This window comes from Metopolophium dirhodum, chromosome 5 (assembly GCF_019925205.1).
Source record: "Metopolophium dirhodum isolate CAU chromosome 5, ASM1992520v1, whole genome shotgun sequence".
Lineage (NCBI taxonomy): Eukaryota > Metazoa > Arthropoda > Insecta > Hemiptera > Aphididae > Metopolophium > Metopolophium dirhodum.
In genome coordinates, this window is record NC_083564.1 from 4,541,894 (window position 1) to 4,565,664 (window position 23,771).

At 30.6% G+C, this 23,771-nt stretch overlaps 1 protein-coding gene and 1 long non-coding RNA gene across 2 annotated transcripts; both read right to left on the bottom strand.

The window, feature by feature from the left end:
• Nucleotides 1-1,345: 1,345 nt before the first annotated feature.
• Nucleotides 1,346-2,308, bottom strand: LOC132944749 (uncharacterized). Its single transcript, XM_061014233.1, has 4 exons — nt 2,194-2,308; nt 2,017-2,123; nt 1,668-1,932; nt 1,346-1,566 (listed from the first exon to the last, which is right to left on the bottom strand). Exons 1-4 carry the CDS (start codon nt 2,306-2,308, stop codon nt 1,370-1,372), a joined length of 684 nt encoding a protein of 227 aa, XP_060870216.1. The 3' UTR covers nt 1,346-1,369.
• Nucleotides 2,309-7,242: 4,934 nt separating this feature from the next.
• Nucleotides 7,243-8,068, bottom strand: LOC132944178 (uncharacterized). Its single transcript, XR_009664425.1, has 3 exons — nt 7,829-8,068; nt 7,631-7,714; nt 7,243-7,577 (listed from the first exon to the last, which is right to left on the bottom strand). It is a non-coding gene; the product is annotated as an uncharacterized LOC132944178 (long non-coding RNA).
• Between the last annotated feature and the right edge of the window lie 15,703 nt (nt 8,069-23,771).

Below are 23,771 nucleotides of genomic sequence, written 5' to 3' on the forward strand. Positions count from 1 at the left end.
ATATTTTCAAAAATTATAATACATATATCATATTTTAAAATGTTGAATCGCATTTTAATGTATTTAAATACCAACACGAACAAGACCATTGTACATTTGTACGTTTAATAATTTTGTCGCGTTATTAGTAAAACGAAAAATGGAATAACAGCAAATATTTTTTTAAAGCTAATCAGCATAAATTTGTATTTATTTCGGTATTATTTTACTACATTGTATCACATAAATTACTAATTGGGCTTTGGTAGTTTATATATTATCCGTCCACTTTATCACACAGTTACGAATTTCCGGCGTATTATATTACAAAATGGATAGTTGTATAACTACGCCAGTCCCAAAATATTAGTTTTTAAAATATCGAAAATCGTGTAATTTTTGCTTAACAAAGTGTGTGTGAATTTCAGAGTTTCCGACAAGAACGCGTCCATCAAATATTGTTACATTATTGTTGTAAATAAAGCTTAACTTTGCTAAGTACCTATAATACCTACATATTTATAGCAAAAGATAAATATTATATTATATACATGCGTATTGCGTTGGTATTCTATAAGACTCCAGGCGTCGTATAATATTATGACTGAATTTTACTTATTTGATAAAAAAATAAAAATGTTTAAAGATTATATTACGAATTTCACATTATGTTCGAGGTACCTTTACCTACATAATTTTTCAATAACATTGAATAATGTATATTTTACTACTGTGTGTATTACTTCAAGTACCTAGCAATGCGTTAAGGTCTTAAGGATATATAATATTCAGAAAAACGAATGCGGCTAAAAAATACGTCTCAAGAATTTAGGATTCAAAATACCTTTAATAAATTATATCCAATCGCACATAACTCGATTTATGTAAAATTTGTTCTTTTTTTAATTTACGAGACACAGTGAATGTGTGTTTTTGAAATGTTTATATTATAATATTATGACGTTTTAATAAATCTTCAACCGACGCTTCTAGTATTATTTTGTACCTATACATTTTATAACAGTAACTAGCTGCCCGATCTTCCTCCGGAAGAAATTATTTTTTTATAATTTAATTTAAAAACTTAAGACTATTTTTTGGCTATACAAATAAATATAACATAATTACATATTGCAGTTATTGTTATTGCTAGTTTCTGAAAATGATATATCCTTTATTTAGAATTCAACCACTGGAGTGGTCAATTGTATTCTTTTTATAATAGAATAGAGATAAGGTAGAAAAAAATGTAACAATAAATTATTTGTTCAATGAATAATATATATTTCAAATGGAAAAATGCAAGTGCAAACAAATGCAATAATTAATAATAATAACAATAATAAATACATAATATACAATCAAATTAAAAATATAGACAATAATAAAATTAATAATCAATGTCTTTTTGTCTTCTATTAATAATCCTATTCTCTACCGCTTGACGTTCGAGATTTAATCTAATTTTTTTAAATGTAAGTTCAGTAATTTCACTTTGCAGCTGTTCTTGGAGGACGTATATCTCGTCTAAACGACGTTTCGTAGACTTTTCGTCTTTCACTATGTGTGAAAAAATCTTATCATCTACTGATGTTAAATATGCGTTGTGTTATTGAAAAAAAAATACAATACACATTATAGAATGTTGCTATGTAAGTCAATTTGTTTAAAATATTTTAAAAACCTACCTGATTGATTTAACGTAGTGTTATCAATTGACGATGATTGTGTTAAATCCATTCTATTGACTTGATATTGGCCCTCCTTTTTATACCATTCTTTTAACACTTCTTTTTCAAGCCAATTAGGGTTAATTTGTATAACAGTAGACTGCGTTACAGATAATTTTTTACCTTTTTTATAAACAACTGATTTACCCTTCTCAACTGAAAGAACGTCTTCTATTTTTCCACTAAATACAGAAGCTTCTTCGTTCCATAGCGTAATTGTAATCTAAAATTAAATATAATATAAAATCATTTATAGGTATTTAAAACAGATAAAATGTTTATTGTAATATAAACCCTATTTAGGTACCTCGATTCCAGTATTATCTGCTATTATAACATCTCGTAGTTTCAGTGTTTTGGTTGGCTTCACAATGTCTACTATGTCTTCTATGCGAATTATTACTCCAATAGTGTCTAGAAAGTAATTAAGTAGTAAATAAAATTAATTATAACGGAAGACTATATAGTAATGTGTAATACATACCAACTATCGCATCATTATTTAATGATATAATACTATCAAACGTCATAAGAGTGACGTGTGTTGGAACTACATCCGATGTATCTTCTATTTGAGTAATAATTGTCATAGGTCCCATTATAATTTCATAATTATGATTAAGGCGATTGTATAATTTATTAGCTTTGTTAATTTTTCCATTTACTATGCTAAAAATCTGGTCTTTCTATAAAGGTACAAATCATAATGTTTTTATAGATATAAGATACATTTTTAAATTTAATAAATCGTAATTGACGATCGTAATATCATTATTTATTACTATTCTTCATATCACACCTTGAAAATTGAGCACATATTTTCGGCATCGTTATTAAAAGCGGTGAGACGTATTTCTCCCGTAGCATCAAATATATCCACACAAAAAAGTTTTCCTGTATTATTTTTGAAGGTATTTTCGTGTCTGTCTTGTGGGGTTTGACCATGTTTGAGTTCTCTTTTTATTCCCGTCCAATTTGGATTACATGTAAATGTAATGAACAAATTTGGAGTTCCAAAATTACGAACGTAAGTCATGGCATCCATAGTTTTTTCGTGCATGTATCTAAAAATTAATAGTATGTACAATTTTAGATTTTTAAAATTAATATTACAGTACATTTTTCGTAGCAATTTTAAGTTATAAGATACAAAATATTTTACTACCTTGGACCTCCTGTAAATGAAGAAGGTAAAATATAAAGTTGTCCAATGTCATTCACATGACCGTCATTTTCTATAGCATCACGTAAATGAATGTAATCTTCCGCTCTTAATTTTGACTGATTATTTCGTATAAATAAAAGCCGTTCTGATTCTATTTTGGCATACATATCAACCTTTAGAAAAAATTAAAATTAAAAATTACATTATTTTTAAATTATTATAATATTTATACATGTTTTTGATTAAATTGAAAAAATATTGTTTACTTACCCAATATTTATTAATAAGTTTTCTATAATTATGTAAATGATTGTAGATATGATGCCTCACCATCATTCTATAAGCATAATACTGTTTTGAAGAAACAGTTTTATGACTATTGTATTCATTTAAATTAACATTAAATGACAAAATATCAATAGCATAACCATCTTCACCGTGTAGAAATATCAGTGGATATTCTAGAGAATCATAAGACCTTAAAAACACATATGAAATGCATTATTATATTTATTAATATTTTCTAAAAAGTGTTTTGAAATATTTGTTGAATTTTCCAAAAGAGTTTTCATTGGTTCTGGTGGTTCATCGATATTTGGAATACGAACAGTTCCATTTGAACAACACATACCAGCAGATTCTCCTTTAATTAAGAAAATAATATAAAACGTTTTCAAAATTCTAAAAATGTATACACTAAGGTATAAGGTACCTTTAAATTTCATTGCATTGCAATATTGACAAATGACATCCATTACACCGATACAGACATCATTGTCGTCATAATATGGATGCTTAGGTTGGTATAAATAGGCAGACCGGCATTTTACCCACTTGAACGGTTTATCACCTAAAGTATATGCATTTATAATAATAAATGGTAGTGAAACATAGGCGAAGTATAATAAACAGATATGTCCAAGTTGCCGAGGGTTATCTTTCTTTAATAAAAAAATAAATAAATAAACAGATATATTATTTAATAATGTATATACTATATATACCAAATACCAAATAATGTGGGTTCAGCATTTGGTCTTAACCTCTTACGCTGTGTAGTAAAAAACATATTGGTTTCAAAGTGACAATTGCACACTCTTAAGTTTTTATTATTCGTACGAATATTGGTTTCGCGTTCCAACAAATCGGCCCTGTTGCAACTATTAAGCCATTGTATTAACCTATAAATATTTAAATCATTAGGTGGGCACACTTTATAAAATTATTAATTAATAATTACAATTATTAAGTATTAGGTGTTATTAAATACCTCTCTCCTCCATTTGGAATTGCATACGATGAAATTGCCTGATTGCAATTTGAACGATTTTCACAATGTCAAACGATGCACCTCTTATTACTCATAATAATAATTATTATTATTATTGAAATAATTATATATTTAAATAACACTTGACAAAAAAAATAATGTATAGTTAGTATAATGCTATACGACAAACTACTGAACGATTGGAGTTGGAGCTGTCGATCTCATCGATCGAATAAATAAGGGAACGCGCATGCGTATTTTTTGTACATTATTATTGGTCAATGATTATAAAATAAATAAACAAAAAAAAAAGAAACAATAGACATCGTTATTCGTGAATATATGAAAATAATTGCTAATCAGTTAATTATTATTATTATTATTATTATTATTATTATTATGAGGGTTCAAAACCGGTTTCCTTCGTCTCCAAAATCAAGTTAGATTCTAACTATATAATAATATAATACTTGACAATTGATATTTGATAGCTTATACAAAATATGTACAGTCATTTTATCATCGCGTTGTGTTTTAAGTTCTTTATATCGTAACACAAAATCAAGTCTCACATATGTATTTTGTAAAAAAAAAAACTATTTTATATTTCAAAGAATTTAATTGTTTATTGTACAGGTATATCGTACTATATATGCAATGAGTGTTAAATTCGAGAAAAACTATTTTAATATATATTTACAGTCGGTTTTACTTTATGAATAGCTATTCATACAGTACGCAGGTTTATCGTTTGAATTATTATTAAATTATAATTCACATACAATTTATATTGTTCTTGACAACAGGATTAAATAAAACTATCGATATTAATCCTAATTCAAAATGTAATAATGCTTAATAGTTAATGACATTTAATACGTGTAATGTTTAATGGATGGATGTTTTGATAATTCGATTTTAAACATTTTACCTCTATTATGAGGGGGACAGATGAAATAATAACCCATACATTATTTGGCACAGATATTGAGTGGGTATTGTTATTGTTATAGTTGATATTAACGATATTCAATTTGGACCATAATGTGATTCGAAGTATATAAATAAAATAATTCCTCCTATAGTCTGGTTTTAATTTAATCAAATAAATTCAATTAAATAATTTAAAATTAAATTCGATATAAAATAACGCATTGACAATCTGAAAGAGTTATGTAAAAGCAAACGACGATTTTTTTTTTTGTTCGTTTTTATTACGTTAGAACTATTCATTTATGCCTAATGTATTTTTTATCAAAATAATATTTACAATCTACATGCTTTAAAGCACAACAAGAAAATAAGATAGTTATGAGAAGGAGAACATACAGTAGTCAGTAATTAAACACAAGTATACACAATGTCTGTATATAAATATTATAAAATTGTAGAAAATATTGATGAATTGATTCCATTAGGGATGATCGGAAATCCAGAATCGTAAATAAAAAAATTTACTAACATATAAGTATTGTTCAAGATCACACGGCACAATGATGATTTGTCAAGAAAATCGACGATCGCTGCGAGGCGTATATTGGTAAAATTAATATACTTACCTAATTTAGGACCGCGAACTTGAGTTATAATTTTATCATAAGGTCTACTCGAGATCTATCAATATTGAATATCTGTACTAGGTATAATAATATTTATGAGAAGTACAATTTTAATTTAAAGAAGGCTCAAGCTTACCGGCAAGTGCGAACACTGAAATCTCGGGTCTGGACTATACAATTAGTCCTCAATCTATAAGATGTTTTTTTTTTTATCATAGGATTTTGGCTCGGCATTTTTACCACTCTGGATTTTGAAGTCTTGGGATTTTAACGTAGGATTTGCAATCGATGTTTTTGCTGCACCTGCAGTTTAAGTAGGTATATAGTGGGCAGGATATATACACGTACCTTTACATAATATATGTTCGAATGTTTGATATGAATAGATAATGAACCAGGCACGGATCCAGAGCAAAGATCTGAGATGCAGGGGGGGCAACAATTTTTTTACAACACAAATACAATTATAATAAAATATTATACTTATTCTTAATTTAAAAATGTTGTCATAATAGTGGGTATATAGGTAATCAATGTGATAAATAAATTATTATTGATTATTTAATATATAAAGCGACAATGTGAAAAGAAGTTTAGATTTTGTTTATTTGTTATTTTATGTATAATATTTATATTTATAAAAAAAATATGTCTGGGGGGGGGGGAGCTGGGCCCCCAGGCCCCTCCCTCTGGATCCGTCCCTGTAATGAACGATTTTGACCATCACGATGTTATGTATATTATATAAATAAAGATATCAAATGACATAAAATGATAATTAAAAGATACTCTTTAGTCTATAATATACATGTGATTTTTTTTGTGTATTTTTTATTTGATTTTCCCGACTTTAAGATTTTATCGAGTTATATAAGCTGCTGAAATTTTTGTTTCAACCGTATACGCTTGAAAAACGAATAATAGGAAGGAAATAGTCTTGACATTTTGTGTGCGCGAATAAGTTATGACTTATGGCCATCGCGTGTTTCACATTTTATAATATATATTATATATTATGATACTTATATTAATAGAATGTGAATCGGCCACATTTCGATAACTCGCCAGTATCTGATGAAGAGGGAAGACCCCCCCCCCTATATATGCGCCAGTTGTACCTCTCATGATCAAACACATCGTAACTGAATGTCTTACATTCGAAACGGAGAGACGATTAGCTGGAATATCCAATATTCTGTCAGAAGTCCTCCGCCAGGACAACTTTAAATACACGATAACCTTCATTGTTAAGGCTAATTTAATCAACCGTTTGTAATTTGGATAATGTAATTTGTTCTCAATGTAGTTAACGTGTGTTAATTCAATTCAGTCTGGAATGGCCATAGTCGACGAGGCTTTACTTTCTTTTTTTTTTTTCATTTATTATAACTTAAAATGTTTCAACACACTGGGTGTTTTTACAAGTATTTTAACAATTTTAAAATTTATAAGTAACATATTTATAACATAAGTTATATTGATAATAAATAATTAGTATTTAGGTAAAATAATAATTGAGATTGTTATTGGGAATACAATTTGACGTTTTGGATAGTTAATGAGGATATTTATTAATATAATGATAAAAGGAAGAGATAAGATTATGGAATACTGCTATTAGCTTTAAGTGCGTTTAGGACTGACGTGAGGAGGGAGATAAGGGGACCAATTAATGAGTTTATGTTTGAAATAAAAGTTGATATAGCGTCGGCGATATTATTCTCCGTGTGTGATAATTGAATTTTTGTGGCTTCCGCATGTTTGGTCTTTTCTGCGTAAGATTTTGTTGTGGAGTGAGCTTTGAATTCAGGGCGCTTAGTTGGAGGAATTTTTGGTGCAGGTTTTTGAGAAGGTGCCTTGTATACTGGACATCCCTTAAAAGGCTTTACTTAATAATTACATAAAATATACATAATGATATAAATACCTATTTCATTTATATAACCGTAGATGCACAAAAATATCGCGGATCGTCTGTGCTCATCTCGGCAGCGGGCTGTTGCAGTGTGCACTATAACATAATAATAATAATAATAATAATAATAATATGCAGTCGTCCGGAGCCGACAAATCGACATTGACGGTATTTCATTAAAGCCCTTTTAAAAGAAGCAAAGTGTATTACATCGTAATCGATACACCCTCGATGTCCGCCCGCCGCGGCCCCGTCTCGTCCGCGGCGCGCCACACGCCCGCCCACGCCGCCGCTTCCGATGACTTCCCTTCCGCCCGCTCGGACAATGACGACGACGACGCACGGTTCGATTAAACGCGAACCGATGACGCCGTTAATATCCGGCAAAACGACCGGCCGTATTTCAAAAAACCCGAAGCCGTGATGGTCCTCGCGCTGAACGGCACATCATCATCGTCGTACGAATGGCGCACGCACACTATTATATAATATGTTTGATAATAACATGATATACGTATTTAGCCCTCTCCCGGATCATTATATACAGCTACACTCCTCTACGACACCATATACATATTATACACTATTTCACTGATGTATATATATATGTGTGTGTGTGTGTGTGTGTGTGTGCATGTGTGCGTGTGTGCGTGCGTGCGTGCGTGTAAGTACGATGTACATGGTGTGTGTAGAGTACTATTTTGGCGGCCGCCCGCTCTATTCAAAAGCGCTGGGGCCGCCTCGCTAATCAGATTACGTTCGGAGGGTGTTTTAACATATCGAGTTAACGTCGTCCTTTTGACCGTGTTCGTTTATAAAGATTATATGGTCGTTATTAGATTACACGTGTACATATACAGATCATAGCTAAAGGACTTTGCAGCGAGAGACGGCCAAATTCGATTTGAGAGATATTCACACACACACACGCAATATATAACTTGTTATTATAACGCGTATATATTATCGTTACTATCGTTACACACACACACACACACACACACACACACACGCGCGCGTGCACCACCACGTGACGCCATTTACACGCGACAGACAGTAAGTTTTAACGTGATTAAATAGTATGTACGCGCTTACTTTATAATAATATTATCATGCAAGTGCGTTTCGTTTAATAGCCGCGCGTTCGAAACGAAACAGATTTGTTTACCCTTTTTTCGTCATCATTATTATTATTATTTTCATATTACATATTATTTCAACGAAATTGTGCTGCCGCCGTCTCGCCGACACGCAGTTCAAATTGATCCTAAAATCAAATTTATATTTATATTTATGTTTATAATAATAATATACTATATATTATTAAACGCGCGTCTACACGACCAGCAGCTATTCATCAGACGATATTCTCCCAGACATTTTGACACGAGTACGAACAATTTTTTTTTATTGATCCCATTATTCGCCATCAGTTTTTATATACAGTGGCCGAAATATAATAGTACCTAAACGATCAAAATAATAAGTACTAACCGTTCAATTGAATGGGTTTTCAGTGCACGTCATAAAGAAAATATTACATTATAAATCTATTTGAAACATATTTCACGGTTCTACAACGCTGTATTGTTGGATTTTGAAACGTACACAACTAAAGATTGCATTAAGTATAATGAGCGCCGCATTCCAATTATTTGATTCAGAATAATCGTTGTCATATTTATTTGGAAAACGATGATTATAATAAATTAGTCAAGCTTAAACACACACACTGTATATTGATACTGTTATACTAATATCGTATGCGTTTTATTTCAAAAACTGTTATTATATAGAAATGTGTGTTATTAGTTATTACCAAGACTCGTGTAACTTCACGCACTAAAAAATGCATGAATAAGCATGCATTCGTGCGCTAAAAATTGTCAAAATATGCATTAAAATATGCACAAAAAAATTCGAAAATATGCATTTATACGCCCTAACATTTTCAAAGTATGCACTCGATATATGCATTATGTAAATAAATCATGAGCAAAATTTGAAATAATAAGAATAAATCCATGAATCTAAAAAATACAAATTTTGCAAACGGCCAAACGGTTTGTTTTTCTTTCGGCAATGTTTGAATAAAATGTGAATAATCTGGACGGTACCTATATACCGCACACGAAAACACTAAAACAATAAATTGAACGGACGAACGCATACGACTCATACGAGTTAACTCGTCGGCGAGTGCAAGAAAACTATACTGTACCGTCTGTACCAATGTACAAAATTATAAACGCTGGTTGGTGAGAAGCTGCACGCGTGTACAGGTTCGTTTTGACGACGGACTTTGTACGGTGGAGGATGGTCGTAGTGGTAGCGATTACACTGTTTCCGCGGTACCACGTAAAATGCATAAAATCTAAACTGGTATGTACTAGGACACTATAGGTAGTCACACACACACACACACACAAATAAAAACACTATAATTTTGTGAACGGCAAAGTAAACAAAAACAAGAAACTTTTCAAATATTTGTCTAAAAAATTATTAAAATTTTTATATGGAATAATATGCACTAACGATGACTGTAAAAAATCAACTGTATGCCAAATATGCCTTAACACCCGAAACATACAAAAACATGCACTATCAAACTTCATATTATGATTACAATATTGTTATGAAACGGATTTGTATCTCAGTTAGCATGTTTTCCCGTGTAGCAAAAATAACGCGCAGATGCATGAATTTACGAGCCCCGGGCATTACTTATTTTATTAGTAGTTAGGTAAAATAATTGAGAAATGCTTAATATAGGTAATAAGAAATAACGTGTAATTATTTTAGTAATTTATTAAATTTGTCCGTACTATAATTTATAAATTAACATATTCATAATAATTAATTATTACCAGGACCCCTTGGAAAACTATCAAAAAACGCTCTTAAAATAAAAAATAAAACGCCTTATCTAAGTTCATTCAGACCACAAAAATGATGTCCTTATTAAAAAATTGTGATGAAAAATTGGAAATGACCTATCAATAATAGTATTATCCGTGAGGAACACAACCTTGGTACTATTATAGTATCGAGTATAGACAGTATAGGTCTAGTAAGTAACTATAGGTATATAGTTATTCTAAATATAAAAATAAGATTATTTTGAACTCTTACGTTCAACTATACATTTTATACCCGTTAAATTTTGATCATTGCATTAAATCTAACAACATTTTTCGAATTGCCTAATTTTCCAATCAAAACAAAAAAAAATGTATAAATACATACGCACCAAAAATATTTTTCTTAAAAATTTAATATACACGCATTGCATTAAATATCCAGGTCCTGTTTATTACTTACACGATACACTCATATTGTGTAATTTATTATATTGTAATACGTGTGAGTATTAACTCGTATATTTTCATTATTCGTGCGCAGAGCGAAAACTTTTTATATTACCTTTTAAAATTTGATGAGATTATTTATATAAATACACAATGGTATCGGTAGATACATCATATATATGGTATATACGTTACGTTGCATTGATATAGTAATTAATAAAAAATCATCTAGCAATTTATTATCGAATTATATTCATCTACGGAGAACGCCGTAATTTAACAATATCATAATAGTATTTTATCAACCATACATATATAAACTTATTTGTACGCCATGTATATATAATAATATGATATATAACATATTATGTGAAATGAAATTATACCTCCGATGTACAGCCGCATTGTTCGCACAACAATTTGTTCGGCATTAAACGATATTAAAGAGCTAATTTTTGTTTATCATTGTTAAGGTCAATATTGCGTGACACATTACCCAATGGCGTGGCCGTGCCCGCCGATTCCCGTGCGCGCAGAGCCATCACAGAGGTATATGTATATAATTTATATAGGCGAGATGTCACGTAGACGCGCAAATCTAATTAACTTTGGCGCAGATGTAAAATATAATAATAGCCCGGTCGGCGTGTGTGTGTGCCTGGCAAAACTTCTCAGGCCATAAAAAATGTATTTTCCGTCATTATGTATTGTGCGCGAGAGAAAAAGAGTGAGTGAGAGAGAGAGAGAGAGTGAGAGAGAGAAGAATTTAAAAAAAAAAAACGTTTTGCGGCCATTGTTGAGAGGAACAACAATGGATATAACCGTAATCTACGTCCCACTGCAATAATTATAAACCGATTAACCTGATTGTGCGGTGAAACTTTTTTTTTTTTTTTTTTGTTCGCTTTTTTATTCCACGCAACAATAATAATGACTTGTTGTTGGCTGACTGCCCTTGTTCGGGCTTAAACGGCCAATCGAAACGCATCAAAACCGCGGCGGGGAAACAGGTGTAGGTGCTACCTATAACTACGACGCTACACGCACTGCTGCTCGACGGCTTCGAGATCCGCTCAGAGAAATTTGCTTGCCCTCCACGGCGGCGAGCACGAAAATCGTGGATGCCAACTTAATGCATATTAAATAATAATAATAATAATAATAATAATATATTAATATTATTACTATATTATAGTGTACCTATAATATTATTACACGGCGATTGTTGGTGCGCACAAAAGTTGTGAATTGGATACATTTTGTCGTCAAACGAACCACGCATGATAACAATATAATATCATGATACTATAGCGGTTAACCCCAAATGCAATTCGCTACCCGTTAAAAATGACAACTCTATAGGATTCAAACTTTGTTAAATTCATAATTTATTTCGGTGTCAACGATGTTCAAAACTTAAACAATTTCTACTATTTCAACTATAATTTGAAACCAATCACAACAATTACTAACGAAATACTTGAGCAAGCGCCACTTTAAAATGTGAATTTAGGAAATTTTTTCTTAGCGTACACTTACTTGGTAGGAAAGTACCGTGAAAATGTCAAATCTCGAGCTATCATTTTTTAGGCTCTTCGTTGATCAGTCAGTGATGGCAACCATTTTTATACAAAAGAATACTAAATATTTCTACTATTACAACATACAATTATACTCTGTAACCACTGTAACCAAACATACTATATAACTAACTCACAACAGAGATTAACTGGCATACTTAATATTGAAAAATCAAGGACAAATGAACTTGATCTTGAAAATTTGATAAATTCCTTTGCAAATATGAAGTCCAGAAAGAAAAACTTTTTAAAATAAAATCATTGTATAATATTCATTGGTAGTTTGTTTTTAATATTGTGTTTAAATCGAGAAAAATGAACATACCTATTACATTTTGTTTAATAAATTAATTACTTTTTAATTAACTTGACTACTTGACTACTGATGACTGATGGAGATGTGCTTAAAAATATGATGAACTTAATATAACCAACATTACTACTATAAATTACCTGCTTGAAAAAAATGTTAAAAATTGGGGACCATAAACGTTATCTTGCATCAGAGATCTACCAAAGGTTAGTGTCGGCACTAACTTTTTTTATTATATTGGAGTATAAGTACAGGCTATAGGGGTCCCATAACATTTTTCGCGCCAGGGCCCCACAAAACCTAGTTGTGGCACTGTAATATTGTACGACTGTACGTGTAGCAGCACGTTGTATCAGAACATAATATATTCCTGTTTCATCGCGTGTTAGTATCATATCTGGCGTGCAAATTGGCCCGACTTGGAGGGGCATTATCCATTTGCGCAAAAAAAAAAAAATTAATTAATTTTTGGGTACAGCCCATTTCCGCACGAATTTACCTGCGTAAACATTTTACAATGACAACAAGGTTTAGTTCGTATAATTTAACATCCGTTAAAATTTGAATTTAAAAAAAATCAAAAATATTAATCAAACATAAACAATGATATTCAATTTTACGTGATAATAATAATCAGTTTTTATTTTTAACATTATGATATTATATTAGGTATAATGTTAATATATAGATAATCGTTTTGTTTTTCAAATCATTATTAATTAATGTTTATAATGCGATTTTTTTTAAACCTTGGCCATTATTTATAATAGATAATACCTATAGTACACATTTTTTTATAAACTATTTAAAATTAATATTTTTTTTTTCAAATCATAGTTAATAATAAGGATTTTTTTTTAAATAATTATCAATAGTACCGATTTTTTCAATATATCTACGCAATAATATACAAAACTTTAAAGTTTATAGACTTATACAAATAACTTTATTTTAAGTTATAAGTTATAAAGCGTATGTCATGTATTTAAATATTTATTACACCAAATGGTTATTATAAAATATTTACGCTGGTAAATTTTGTGTAGATATTAAATAGAAGTAACATTTTTTGCCGCAAACGGGTAATTATAGTCGGAGTATAATAATTCTTTGATCTCGAGGCAAAACTGAGTATCTCCAGTTTTTGGTGTTTATTTTTAAACAGTTTTTTCTGGTTAAAGGTTACCTTTGCCGAACAATATTAGGCCTCTAAATCAGAGGCGGACTGGCCCAGGGTGCTATAAACCTGGTAACACCCCGGGCCCCCATTCGTATTTATAATACAGGCCCCGATAACCATTTTCGGGCCTTTTCTTAACACTTATTTTAATGTAGAAAACTTTCCTAGTTTTAGTAAGTTTAAAAAAAAATTACGGGCCCCTAATTAATTTTTCACCCTGGATTAAAAGTAGCAGGTCCGCCCCAGCCCTAAAGCCTAAACATACACTCTCTCCTTCCAAAACGTTGACCTGCATGTTGTTTGTTTTGTGGGAGAACTGGATCACCCTGTACCCTGCAATACACACACATATTCATATTATATATATATATATATATTGTCTGCAACCCATAATCTAACATAATTGCATTATATTTCGATTACAGTTTGCCTTGAAACCGCATTAAGTTATTGCAAAGTACAAACGGCGTTTGAATTGAAGACAATATAATATAATATTACTTACTATTGTATTGTTTAAACTTTAGTGCGTAAAACGGCCGTTGATTAAAACCCACGCGTATATAAATGAACTCAATTTCGTTAATTCCGACTGCTGCAGCGGGGAACGCCATTCTAAATTAAGTTTAAAAAAAACGCTATGCGCTCCGTATAAAGATGTAAAACGGGTAGGTTGGGATGCACAGTGGCGTTTTGTTATGCAAAAGGTTATGTTTAAAATAATAATTATAAAAAAACTACTTTGATAAACCGACTCGGTATCCTTATGGTATACCTACGTGATTGCTGATTACAATTGTAACTCGTAAAAACACCGTGATAACTTCCAGGCTCCAACTATTTGCATGGAAAAATGCATATTTTATAGTGTCTTTAATTTGTGCACTCTCCTTGGATATCTCGTAATAAAACATTTAATTTATATATAAATGTATATATATGTATCACATAAGTACCAGCCGTACTACCTATGCGGCCATGCAATGCTATTAAAAAACATTTTTTTCTTTTTAATAATTTAATGGCTCTTTCAAAATAATAATCCTATTATAAAATGCGAAAACACGTTGCTTAATTTTAATTTCATTTGTAACACGAAATTGCCTTAAATAATAGAGACCATTAACATTTAACATAACGTTTTATGTTATAACGGAGATAAAAAAAATAACATTTCAAATTATAATGCATAAATTACAAGATATTATAATATTATGACGGTAACACAGTTTAATTACAAATAATAAAATAATTATCTGTATATTCTGCTTCGTATAAATTGAACGTAATTTAGAATATTTAAAAAAAAAAAAATGTTCCTAATAAGCACCTACTTATATAATATGAACCTAACGAGTAATATCATCTATTATAAAAATATATAAATATTAGCTAAGAATAATTAAATCTCAATTATTATTATTAACGATGGTTAAATATAATATGTATTTTAAAGAAAATGTCTTTATTGAACCTTGGAATAGTTTTCTTGTTTTAAATTTTTTTATTGGTATTTCCTGGATATTCTTTCTATGTATGAAAATTATACATATCTATTTGGTAAAAATTTAGATTTGTATTAAACATTGTGTGCTGTGACCAATTGAAAATATTACCTTTACTTCATTACTTTTTAATTACGTAATAGCAGGATTATTGTATTAATTAGTTTTGTATGTTTAGACTCTGAGTGGAGCTTAAAAAGCGTCGAAAAATACTGTACAATTTACGGTAATCTGTTTTAAAAATAAATAAATTACATTTCGTGTACAACTTTGGTAATAACTATTATAGAGATATATTTATATTATAATATAAAAACAAACTATTGAAAATTGTTGGATTTTAATAGAGTTTTTTTTAGTATTATTCCAATTTTATACTTTAAGAATCGTTAATAATCTATTTCACCAGAGTTTAAAGATATAATACAATTTAACAATCTCAAGGCTTAATTGAATGACATTTTTTTAAGTTTTCGTTCAAAAAAATGTAAGTTTCGTTCTTTATTATTTATGTTTTAAATATTAATAATTTTATGTACCTATACATATTTAAGAATAAATGGCCAGTACCTATAGTTGAAAAATATTAAATTTAATTTCGAAAAAATCAAACCGTTTTATGTTTTATCAGGAAAAGGGTATACTGCACGTAGCAATACATATACTTATGTTCTACATACCGCCGGTTTCATGAATCAATTAATATAACACTTAGACTTTGTATCATAAAACGTTCATATAAAACTGACAACAAATAAGCTCCTACAATGCCTCTGCTATATGCTATAATATATAGTATTGCCGGCGTAAAGTATAATTTTTTTTTTTTTTATTACTTCAACAATGTGTTTACTGTTTTGTCCAAGTAAATTCAACTACTCGACTGTATGAATTACGCTGTTTCGCATTAATAACTAAATGGAACAATTCTTTTTAAATTCGTTCTGGGTTTGCTATTTAATCTAATAAAGCCCATTTCGCTAATCTTGTTTTGTTTATATATACATTTTATGATATTATACTTTTAAAAATTCAAGACGTAATAAATAAATGCTTCATTGCGGGCGACTGCAGTTTGGAGCGAAAAACAAAAAGTTGTTAAATGGTCATAAAATTCAACGAATATAATATACTATGTATATATATGTATATTATATATATAATGTTCTAAGGATCCTCCCTCTAAAATACGACTTTTAAGTCTCAGCGTTTTCTGTTGGCTGAAACGCTGAAGTCTGGGCGTTTCGTAGGAATTGCACATACATTTTTTTACATCATAGAATCTTAAATACAATTCCATAACCTGTACCGGCATGTACATATATATACATGTTAAATACAAACAAAAGTCGATTTTAAAGATTATTATTTCTGGCCGACGCAGCAGCATCTGACGCCTTCAGTCGTCTTGAAAATTGTGCGTATAAACGATTTCTATACATAACTATTATATTATGCTAACACTCTTAATCGTGTGCATATTGTGAAACTACTCGGTTGAGATGCGTCCAACGATGGTTCAGGACACGCGTTTAGAACAGTATTCAATACCGCCACTTGTATTCTTAATTATTTATCGTGTTACTCATAGTAGTCCGTACAGCTTGTATGCGTGTACTCTTTAATATAGTTACTTAAAATGTCATCATCGTTAATGTTAATTTATCACATCAATTACGGCCGGAAACAAAAAAACGTGTATACGGACCAAAAACATGGTATATAATATGTTAAAATAGTACACAAGCCATAAATATACCTATTAAGTATTATATATTGTATTAATGCAAATCCTGTCTACTACGTTTTTTTTTTTTTAAATAACAATTATTAAAAGGCTTACTCAGATTTTTAGTCTACATTAACTTCCATGCGTTTTTATGTTTACGAAGTTAACTGATGTCTGATCCAGCATTTTTTAGACGTATAATCACTACAAATAGTGTTATTATAAGAGCTGATTTATTAATTATCTAATGACATTTTTAAGATGTGTACCTAAGTTGGTTATCAAAAAATATGAACAATACCCACTTTGAAATACTTGAGTTATTTTAATATGTTTGACAAATTGTTTGAAAATTAATATACATATATACACAAATGCCAATAGGTAATAACAATTAATAAATAATATTATATTAAAGTACGCCATTAATGCATGTCAAGTTCCGCGCGATAATTATTAATCGTTTTTCATTGATGGGTCTCAGCGTCTTTAGTCTCACACAAGAAAATATCTCGTAAAATACATTTGAACAAATCGAGAAGCTTATTACTCACAATAGCCGTTAACCGATGTCGTAAAAAAATTATAATTGGCTTCTATAAAAAAAATAATGCACATAGGTAAGACTTCGTCCAAGTGGATCTCCACAAGCGTACAATGCAGTAATACTTTATACACGAATATTACCCTATACGGCTATATACCTACCTGTTTATGTACTATGATTACTATATAATATGTGCAGTGTAAAATCATATCTACAATTTTCTGAAAATGTTGCAAATGTATCAAAATCGAAATTCAAACGAGTCATTTTTGAATTATTCAACTCGGTGTACCTACTTAGGATAATTATAGGTCCATGATAATGGGTTAAGGAGATATGATGGGGAATTTGGTGATTTGGACATTATTGGAGTTAATAATAATCCATCGACATTTATAATTTGTAAAAATGGTCCAAGTATAATAAACACTAGATCCATTCATAAGTAGATTACATCTATTTCATAATTTTGTGAAACCATTTTTAAGGACTATTATGTCCTTAGTATAAACATTATATAATAACTGAAAAACTACTCGTTCCAATGTCCAATTGAATACATCCAAGTTTTCAAAAAAAAATGATCCACTAAATAAAATAAAAAGGGGGATGCTCTCATTGGTCGAACAGAAGTCTGTATACTCCTAAAGTAGTACAAGAAATCTCAAAAAGTTGAAAATATGGTCTTTCGGTGATCAGCATACACATAAAAAAATTCCAAAAATCAGAATTTTAATAAATTCATTACTAAAGGAAAAACGGGGATGATAACGGTTCAGGAGTATCGTCCTGAGTCTTATGATAAACAATGCAAAATGAAGACCACACGGATCGAAAACGAGAAAGATTCTTGCAGTCGACAACCGATACGTCTCAAATGTATTATATTCGTGCGATGACAATATAAATATTAAAAAATGTCATTCCGATTGCGTTTGCTGACAAACGATGTACGCGTACTTATAATATATATATTATACGTGTATATATATGAGGTTCGTGGCGCTCCTCCTCCTCTCCCCCCCCCCTCCCGCCCACATGCTTATGTACATTACGCGTGTTTCATTATTACGAAAACGATGTCACGAACGACGCTAAACCATTTTTGGGCGAGAGGGTGCAGCGCTCGCTCGCTTATTCAAACAAGCACGCATGCGCACACGTACAAGCGTACACGGGCGATGAGCTTGTGTGCAAGAGCGATTGCGTCTATATAGACGGTCGTTGTTGATGAGGTCCAATCATTCAACATCGGATTTCGCAAAGACGTCATATTTCGTCGCCTCGGCCGAAAAAGAAAAAAATAATAATAATAATAATAATAAAAAATTACAAATACTATCGTTATACGCGACTCGCGTATAATATATAAGCGGTAGGTGTGGGGTGGTGGGGGGGGGGGGGGGGGGGGGGCGTAAGGGAAATACCGATGAAAGCCCTCCTGACAAATCGCTTCAACTTTTTATCGTTCCCCGCGCGCACAGCACCCTCTGTAACTGTACGATCATTCCCCCCCAACCACGGTCTCTCCCTCACCGCTGTCCACTCTCGTCCCTATACCCCCGTGCACATCACCATCCGATCATTAATCCTTCGGTCGTGATGCACAACGGTAATCCGCCTCTGTATATATGTATATGGGCGCGCGCACCTTTTTGCTAAATCGCCAATGCAAACAGCCCGCCGCCACTACCCTCCCCTGACCGTCGCCAGTGCAATCTCCGAACATCCGATATATAGTTGAGCAACGACTTTCAAACAATTCTCCGGCCCCGCCCCGCCCGCAGGTCCCTCATTATTCCTGTTAACATGTACAGATCATTTATTCGTGTTTGCCGTTGGGATTTTCAGACAAAATGAGCACCGGAACACGTATAAAAATGAGATAAAAATATGACTATACCAGATGCGGCCAGAAATAATATTATAAGGAGCTATGATATAGCTGCTGACGGCCGACGACCCGTTCAAACATCATCACGCTTATGTATAGGCCCAATGACGGCCACGTCGCAGTAGACATGAGTATATTATTATAATATGTACATAATTTTTTTTTTTTTTTTTATTGTTACAGCATCGACATCGTGTTTATTAGCTTACAATAATATGATTATTTGACAAAAAACGATAGGTTAAATTGAGTTGTACATTTCAATTTTTTTTTTAAAAAGTGATAATTTTTTGTACGTCAGCATAGGGTCCGATGGCTTCATACAGATTGTCTGGTATTTTGCATTCCTTTCTAGCTTCCGTGAATATTTGGAAGTGGACGAGGATGTGTTTGATTGTAAAGGAAGTGTTGCAAGAGCGGCATATAGGTAGTGGTTCGGTCTTTTCCATTAGCTACCCATGAATAGCTCTCGTGTACATAATATTATCTGCGTACGATTACGATTTCAACAGATTTTCAACGGTGTAAATAATCGTTCTCGATTTTACTGTTATATCTCGGTGCGTATTATTATGGAACTGCACTTTTGACGGAATCGTATACCAAGACATGATTTGACAGTCGACGCGGATGAGTGTATATGAATTATAAGTCCTTGTCGTCGAATCACCCAACTCGCAGGAAGACTGTAATGAATATATTATTATGTTTGTCGAGTCTGCAATCATTGTTGGGATTTAAACTAGTTTTAATTGGTTTTTTTTTAACGAAAAATGACCGCGTTCTTTGTTGAAATGCAATTTTTCAGAATAATCTTTGTTTGAAACTTACATTTACTAAGTAATCGATTATTGTATTGAAAACGTATCGCAATTTCGTATCGTCATAATAATACTATTATGTCTCAACCATACTTGTTGAGTAAACTTTACATTTTTAATTGACAGGGATTTTAATTTGCGTATTTTTTTTTAAACTATTTTTTTTTTTTATAATCAATCATCGACAAATGTATATAAATTAGACTTATGAAGTTATGAAACTATAGTGCCTTTTTTTCTATTGTTACAAGTATATAACAGTGTTTTGAATAGAACTACTTTGAAAGTTCCCCTATAACGGATGTTTTTTTTGGGAATAAACTACAAACTTTCTACAAACCCAGCCATCTGAATAGAGAATCACCTCTAAATAGTGCACAGTATTTCAGCGACCGAGAGTGTCCGGTATTTAGTGGTTTCTCTATATTCGTAACTGTATAAACTATAAACCTACTATGCAAAAATTAGCAAAAAAAAAATTTTAATTGGTCGTACCATTTTAGCAGTTTTTCTCTGGATATTTACATACACTTTAAAACCTTAACTGATCTAAAAGATTTATATTAGATTGCGCTCTCCCAAAACATGTTCAAATGGCGTAATCGCGATACAATCGTTTGAAAATCATTCCAATTCAACGGTAACCGTGTCAAAGCATACTCATTCAATGTAAATATATACATCGTAGGCCATACCATAATAGTGTATAGATAAAATCCTGTGTTCGAAAGAAAAGTCACATTTTTTAGGTGTATGTGTCGCATCCACTTAGTGAAATCGCTAATTTCATGAAGTGGACGTCCACTTCACGAAATGTATCAATTTAGTGAAAATGACGTTTTACTACACTATATGGACAATTTGTTGTAGTGGATGAAATTCTGCATTTTATCCACATTCTGTAACATTACTATTTATATGTACGAGTATTTATGATACTGGGTTATTGTACGATTTGCACAAGGTAATTGTGTATAATATGATAATAATTAAATAATATAATTTAGGTAACCTTAAATAATGAAGTATAAAAATTAAATTAAAAGTTTTCTCAAACTTTATTTTATATTTCATTATTTATTTTTATACATGGTTCAGAGTTATGACAACGACTATTGCACATTTTTTTTTTTTTGTAATAATCTTGATGTAATATTACTACTGTAATATTATTAGTATTATATACGAGTATTGGGTTATTGTACGATTAATTGCACTATAGGTAATTGTGTATGAAATAAATATATGAGTTGCTTGATATAAATTGTAACTTGTACACCGTATAAACTGGTCCGTCAGTCGATCGGGTAATTTCAAGATAAGATATCAAATATAATTGAAAATGATTGTACAGATACGTTGTAATATACAGATAGTGTATGATCCCGAAATCCCGTTGACAATAATGTGCCAGTCTGTCTTCTACCAGTGGTTGGAAGTTGTTGACTATAGTAACACGTTATTTTATATAATATGGAAAAAGTATTATTTTATGAAAGTTACAAGAATATTATGCTACGAAGCCGAAGAAAACACCTTTAAGTCAAGAGGAACAGATTCAAATGATCGTGGAGATTGAAGCTGCTAAAACTAAAACGTAAGAATTTAACTAATTAAAAAAAAAAAATTATAATAAAAAGTTACTGTGCACAGTTACAAAAATTGAACTAAAGACTCAGTGGATGTCGCTCTGCTGTACAGTATAGGTTACAAGTGGGTTACTATAATGGATGGTGTTATATTTTAACTCAATGATATAATATTATTGTTTTGTTTGTTATTGTTTGTTTTAAAGTTACACCAATAACCAAAATCGATTTTATCGATAACCAATTTTGCGTGAAAATTCCCGTTTTTTCTTCGTATTTATTTTGTTTTTCCCCGCGATTTGAAAACTATTGGGAATTTCAAATGTTGACTTCTCGAATGCATCAACTTGATTAATTGACAAAAAGTTATAAATTAAACTATTTAAATTTTTTTAAGTATTAACTTTATTATTATTTTATTATAATTATACGACTATTTAATTATTTTAACGCTAAAACAAATGCTTAAATTTATTGATAAAAAAGTTATAAAATTATTTTTACTTTTAGATGTACGAAAACACGTCGAGAGTATTATTTGCTTACCACGTATACAGTGTTTAAAGTTGCGGGCCAAAAGTTTTTGATGTACAAACCCAGAGAAAATGAAGAAAATATTAGGTAATACAATGACAATATTATTTCATAAGTTTATTAAATTAATTAACTTAAATTGTATTCAATTTTATTTTCGTACAATAACCCAATATCAAAAATACTCGTATATATGTATAAATAGTAATATTACAGAATGTGTATAAAATTAATTTTATTTCTACATAATTTTATAGTGTAGTAAGACGTCATTTTCACTAAATGGGTACATTTCATGAAGTGGACATCCACTTCATGAAATGAGCGATTTCACTGAGTGGATGCGACATATACACTATATAAGACTTGCAATGAATGTACAGATTAAATAATAGTATTTGGCCGTTTGTTAAGTGTAATTGTTATAATTGTTTTAAATAAAATTATTTTTGTATGTAACATTAATATTCAGACTGCTATATCTTGTTTTAGTTTTTCAAAATTGATAGAAAAATAGAAAAAAATATTATTGTGGTATTTGAATTCAAATATTAATAAGACGATAATAATAAATTATACAATATTTCACCTTTTTTCATCCAGGCTATTATAATAATTATTAATTATAGCAGTTGGTCAATTTTCTGATATCTCATAATTCATAATTAATGTGATATTATTTTTAATGGATTTTACAATTTTAGTAATAAAATAATAGTCACACGGCGTTTTGGGTAGGCAATTTAGGTACATAACTGCCGTGATTCATTTTTTTGGTAGGTAACCTGTAAATTTTTATTTTTTTTTTTATTCATTTCAATTTTCAATAATGACAATATGATGATTCCCATTTATACTTTTATATTTAAAAAAATGGTTAGACATATCGGAGATATGAAAAAAAGATTTGACATGTCACACTGCAGTGACACGCTGACATGTGTAAGTAAAATGTTTAGTAGACATATAAAATAAAACAAAAAATTAATGATATACTGGATTCATTGAAAACATATAAAATTTCAGTAAAGATCGTTATAAATGTTACTACAGTAGTACAGTATACTGTATTATGATATTGTTCCAAGTATAAATGTATACGTGTCACGTCGTTTAAATCGTACAACCAGAACTGCCACTGATCCATTTT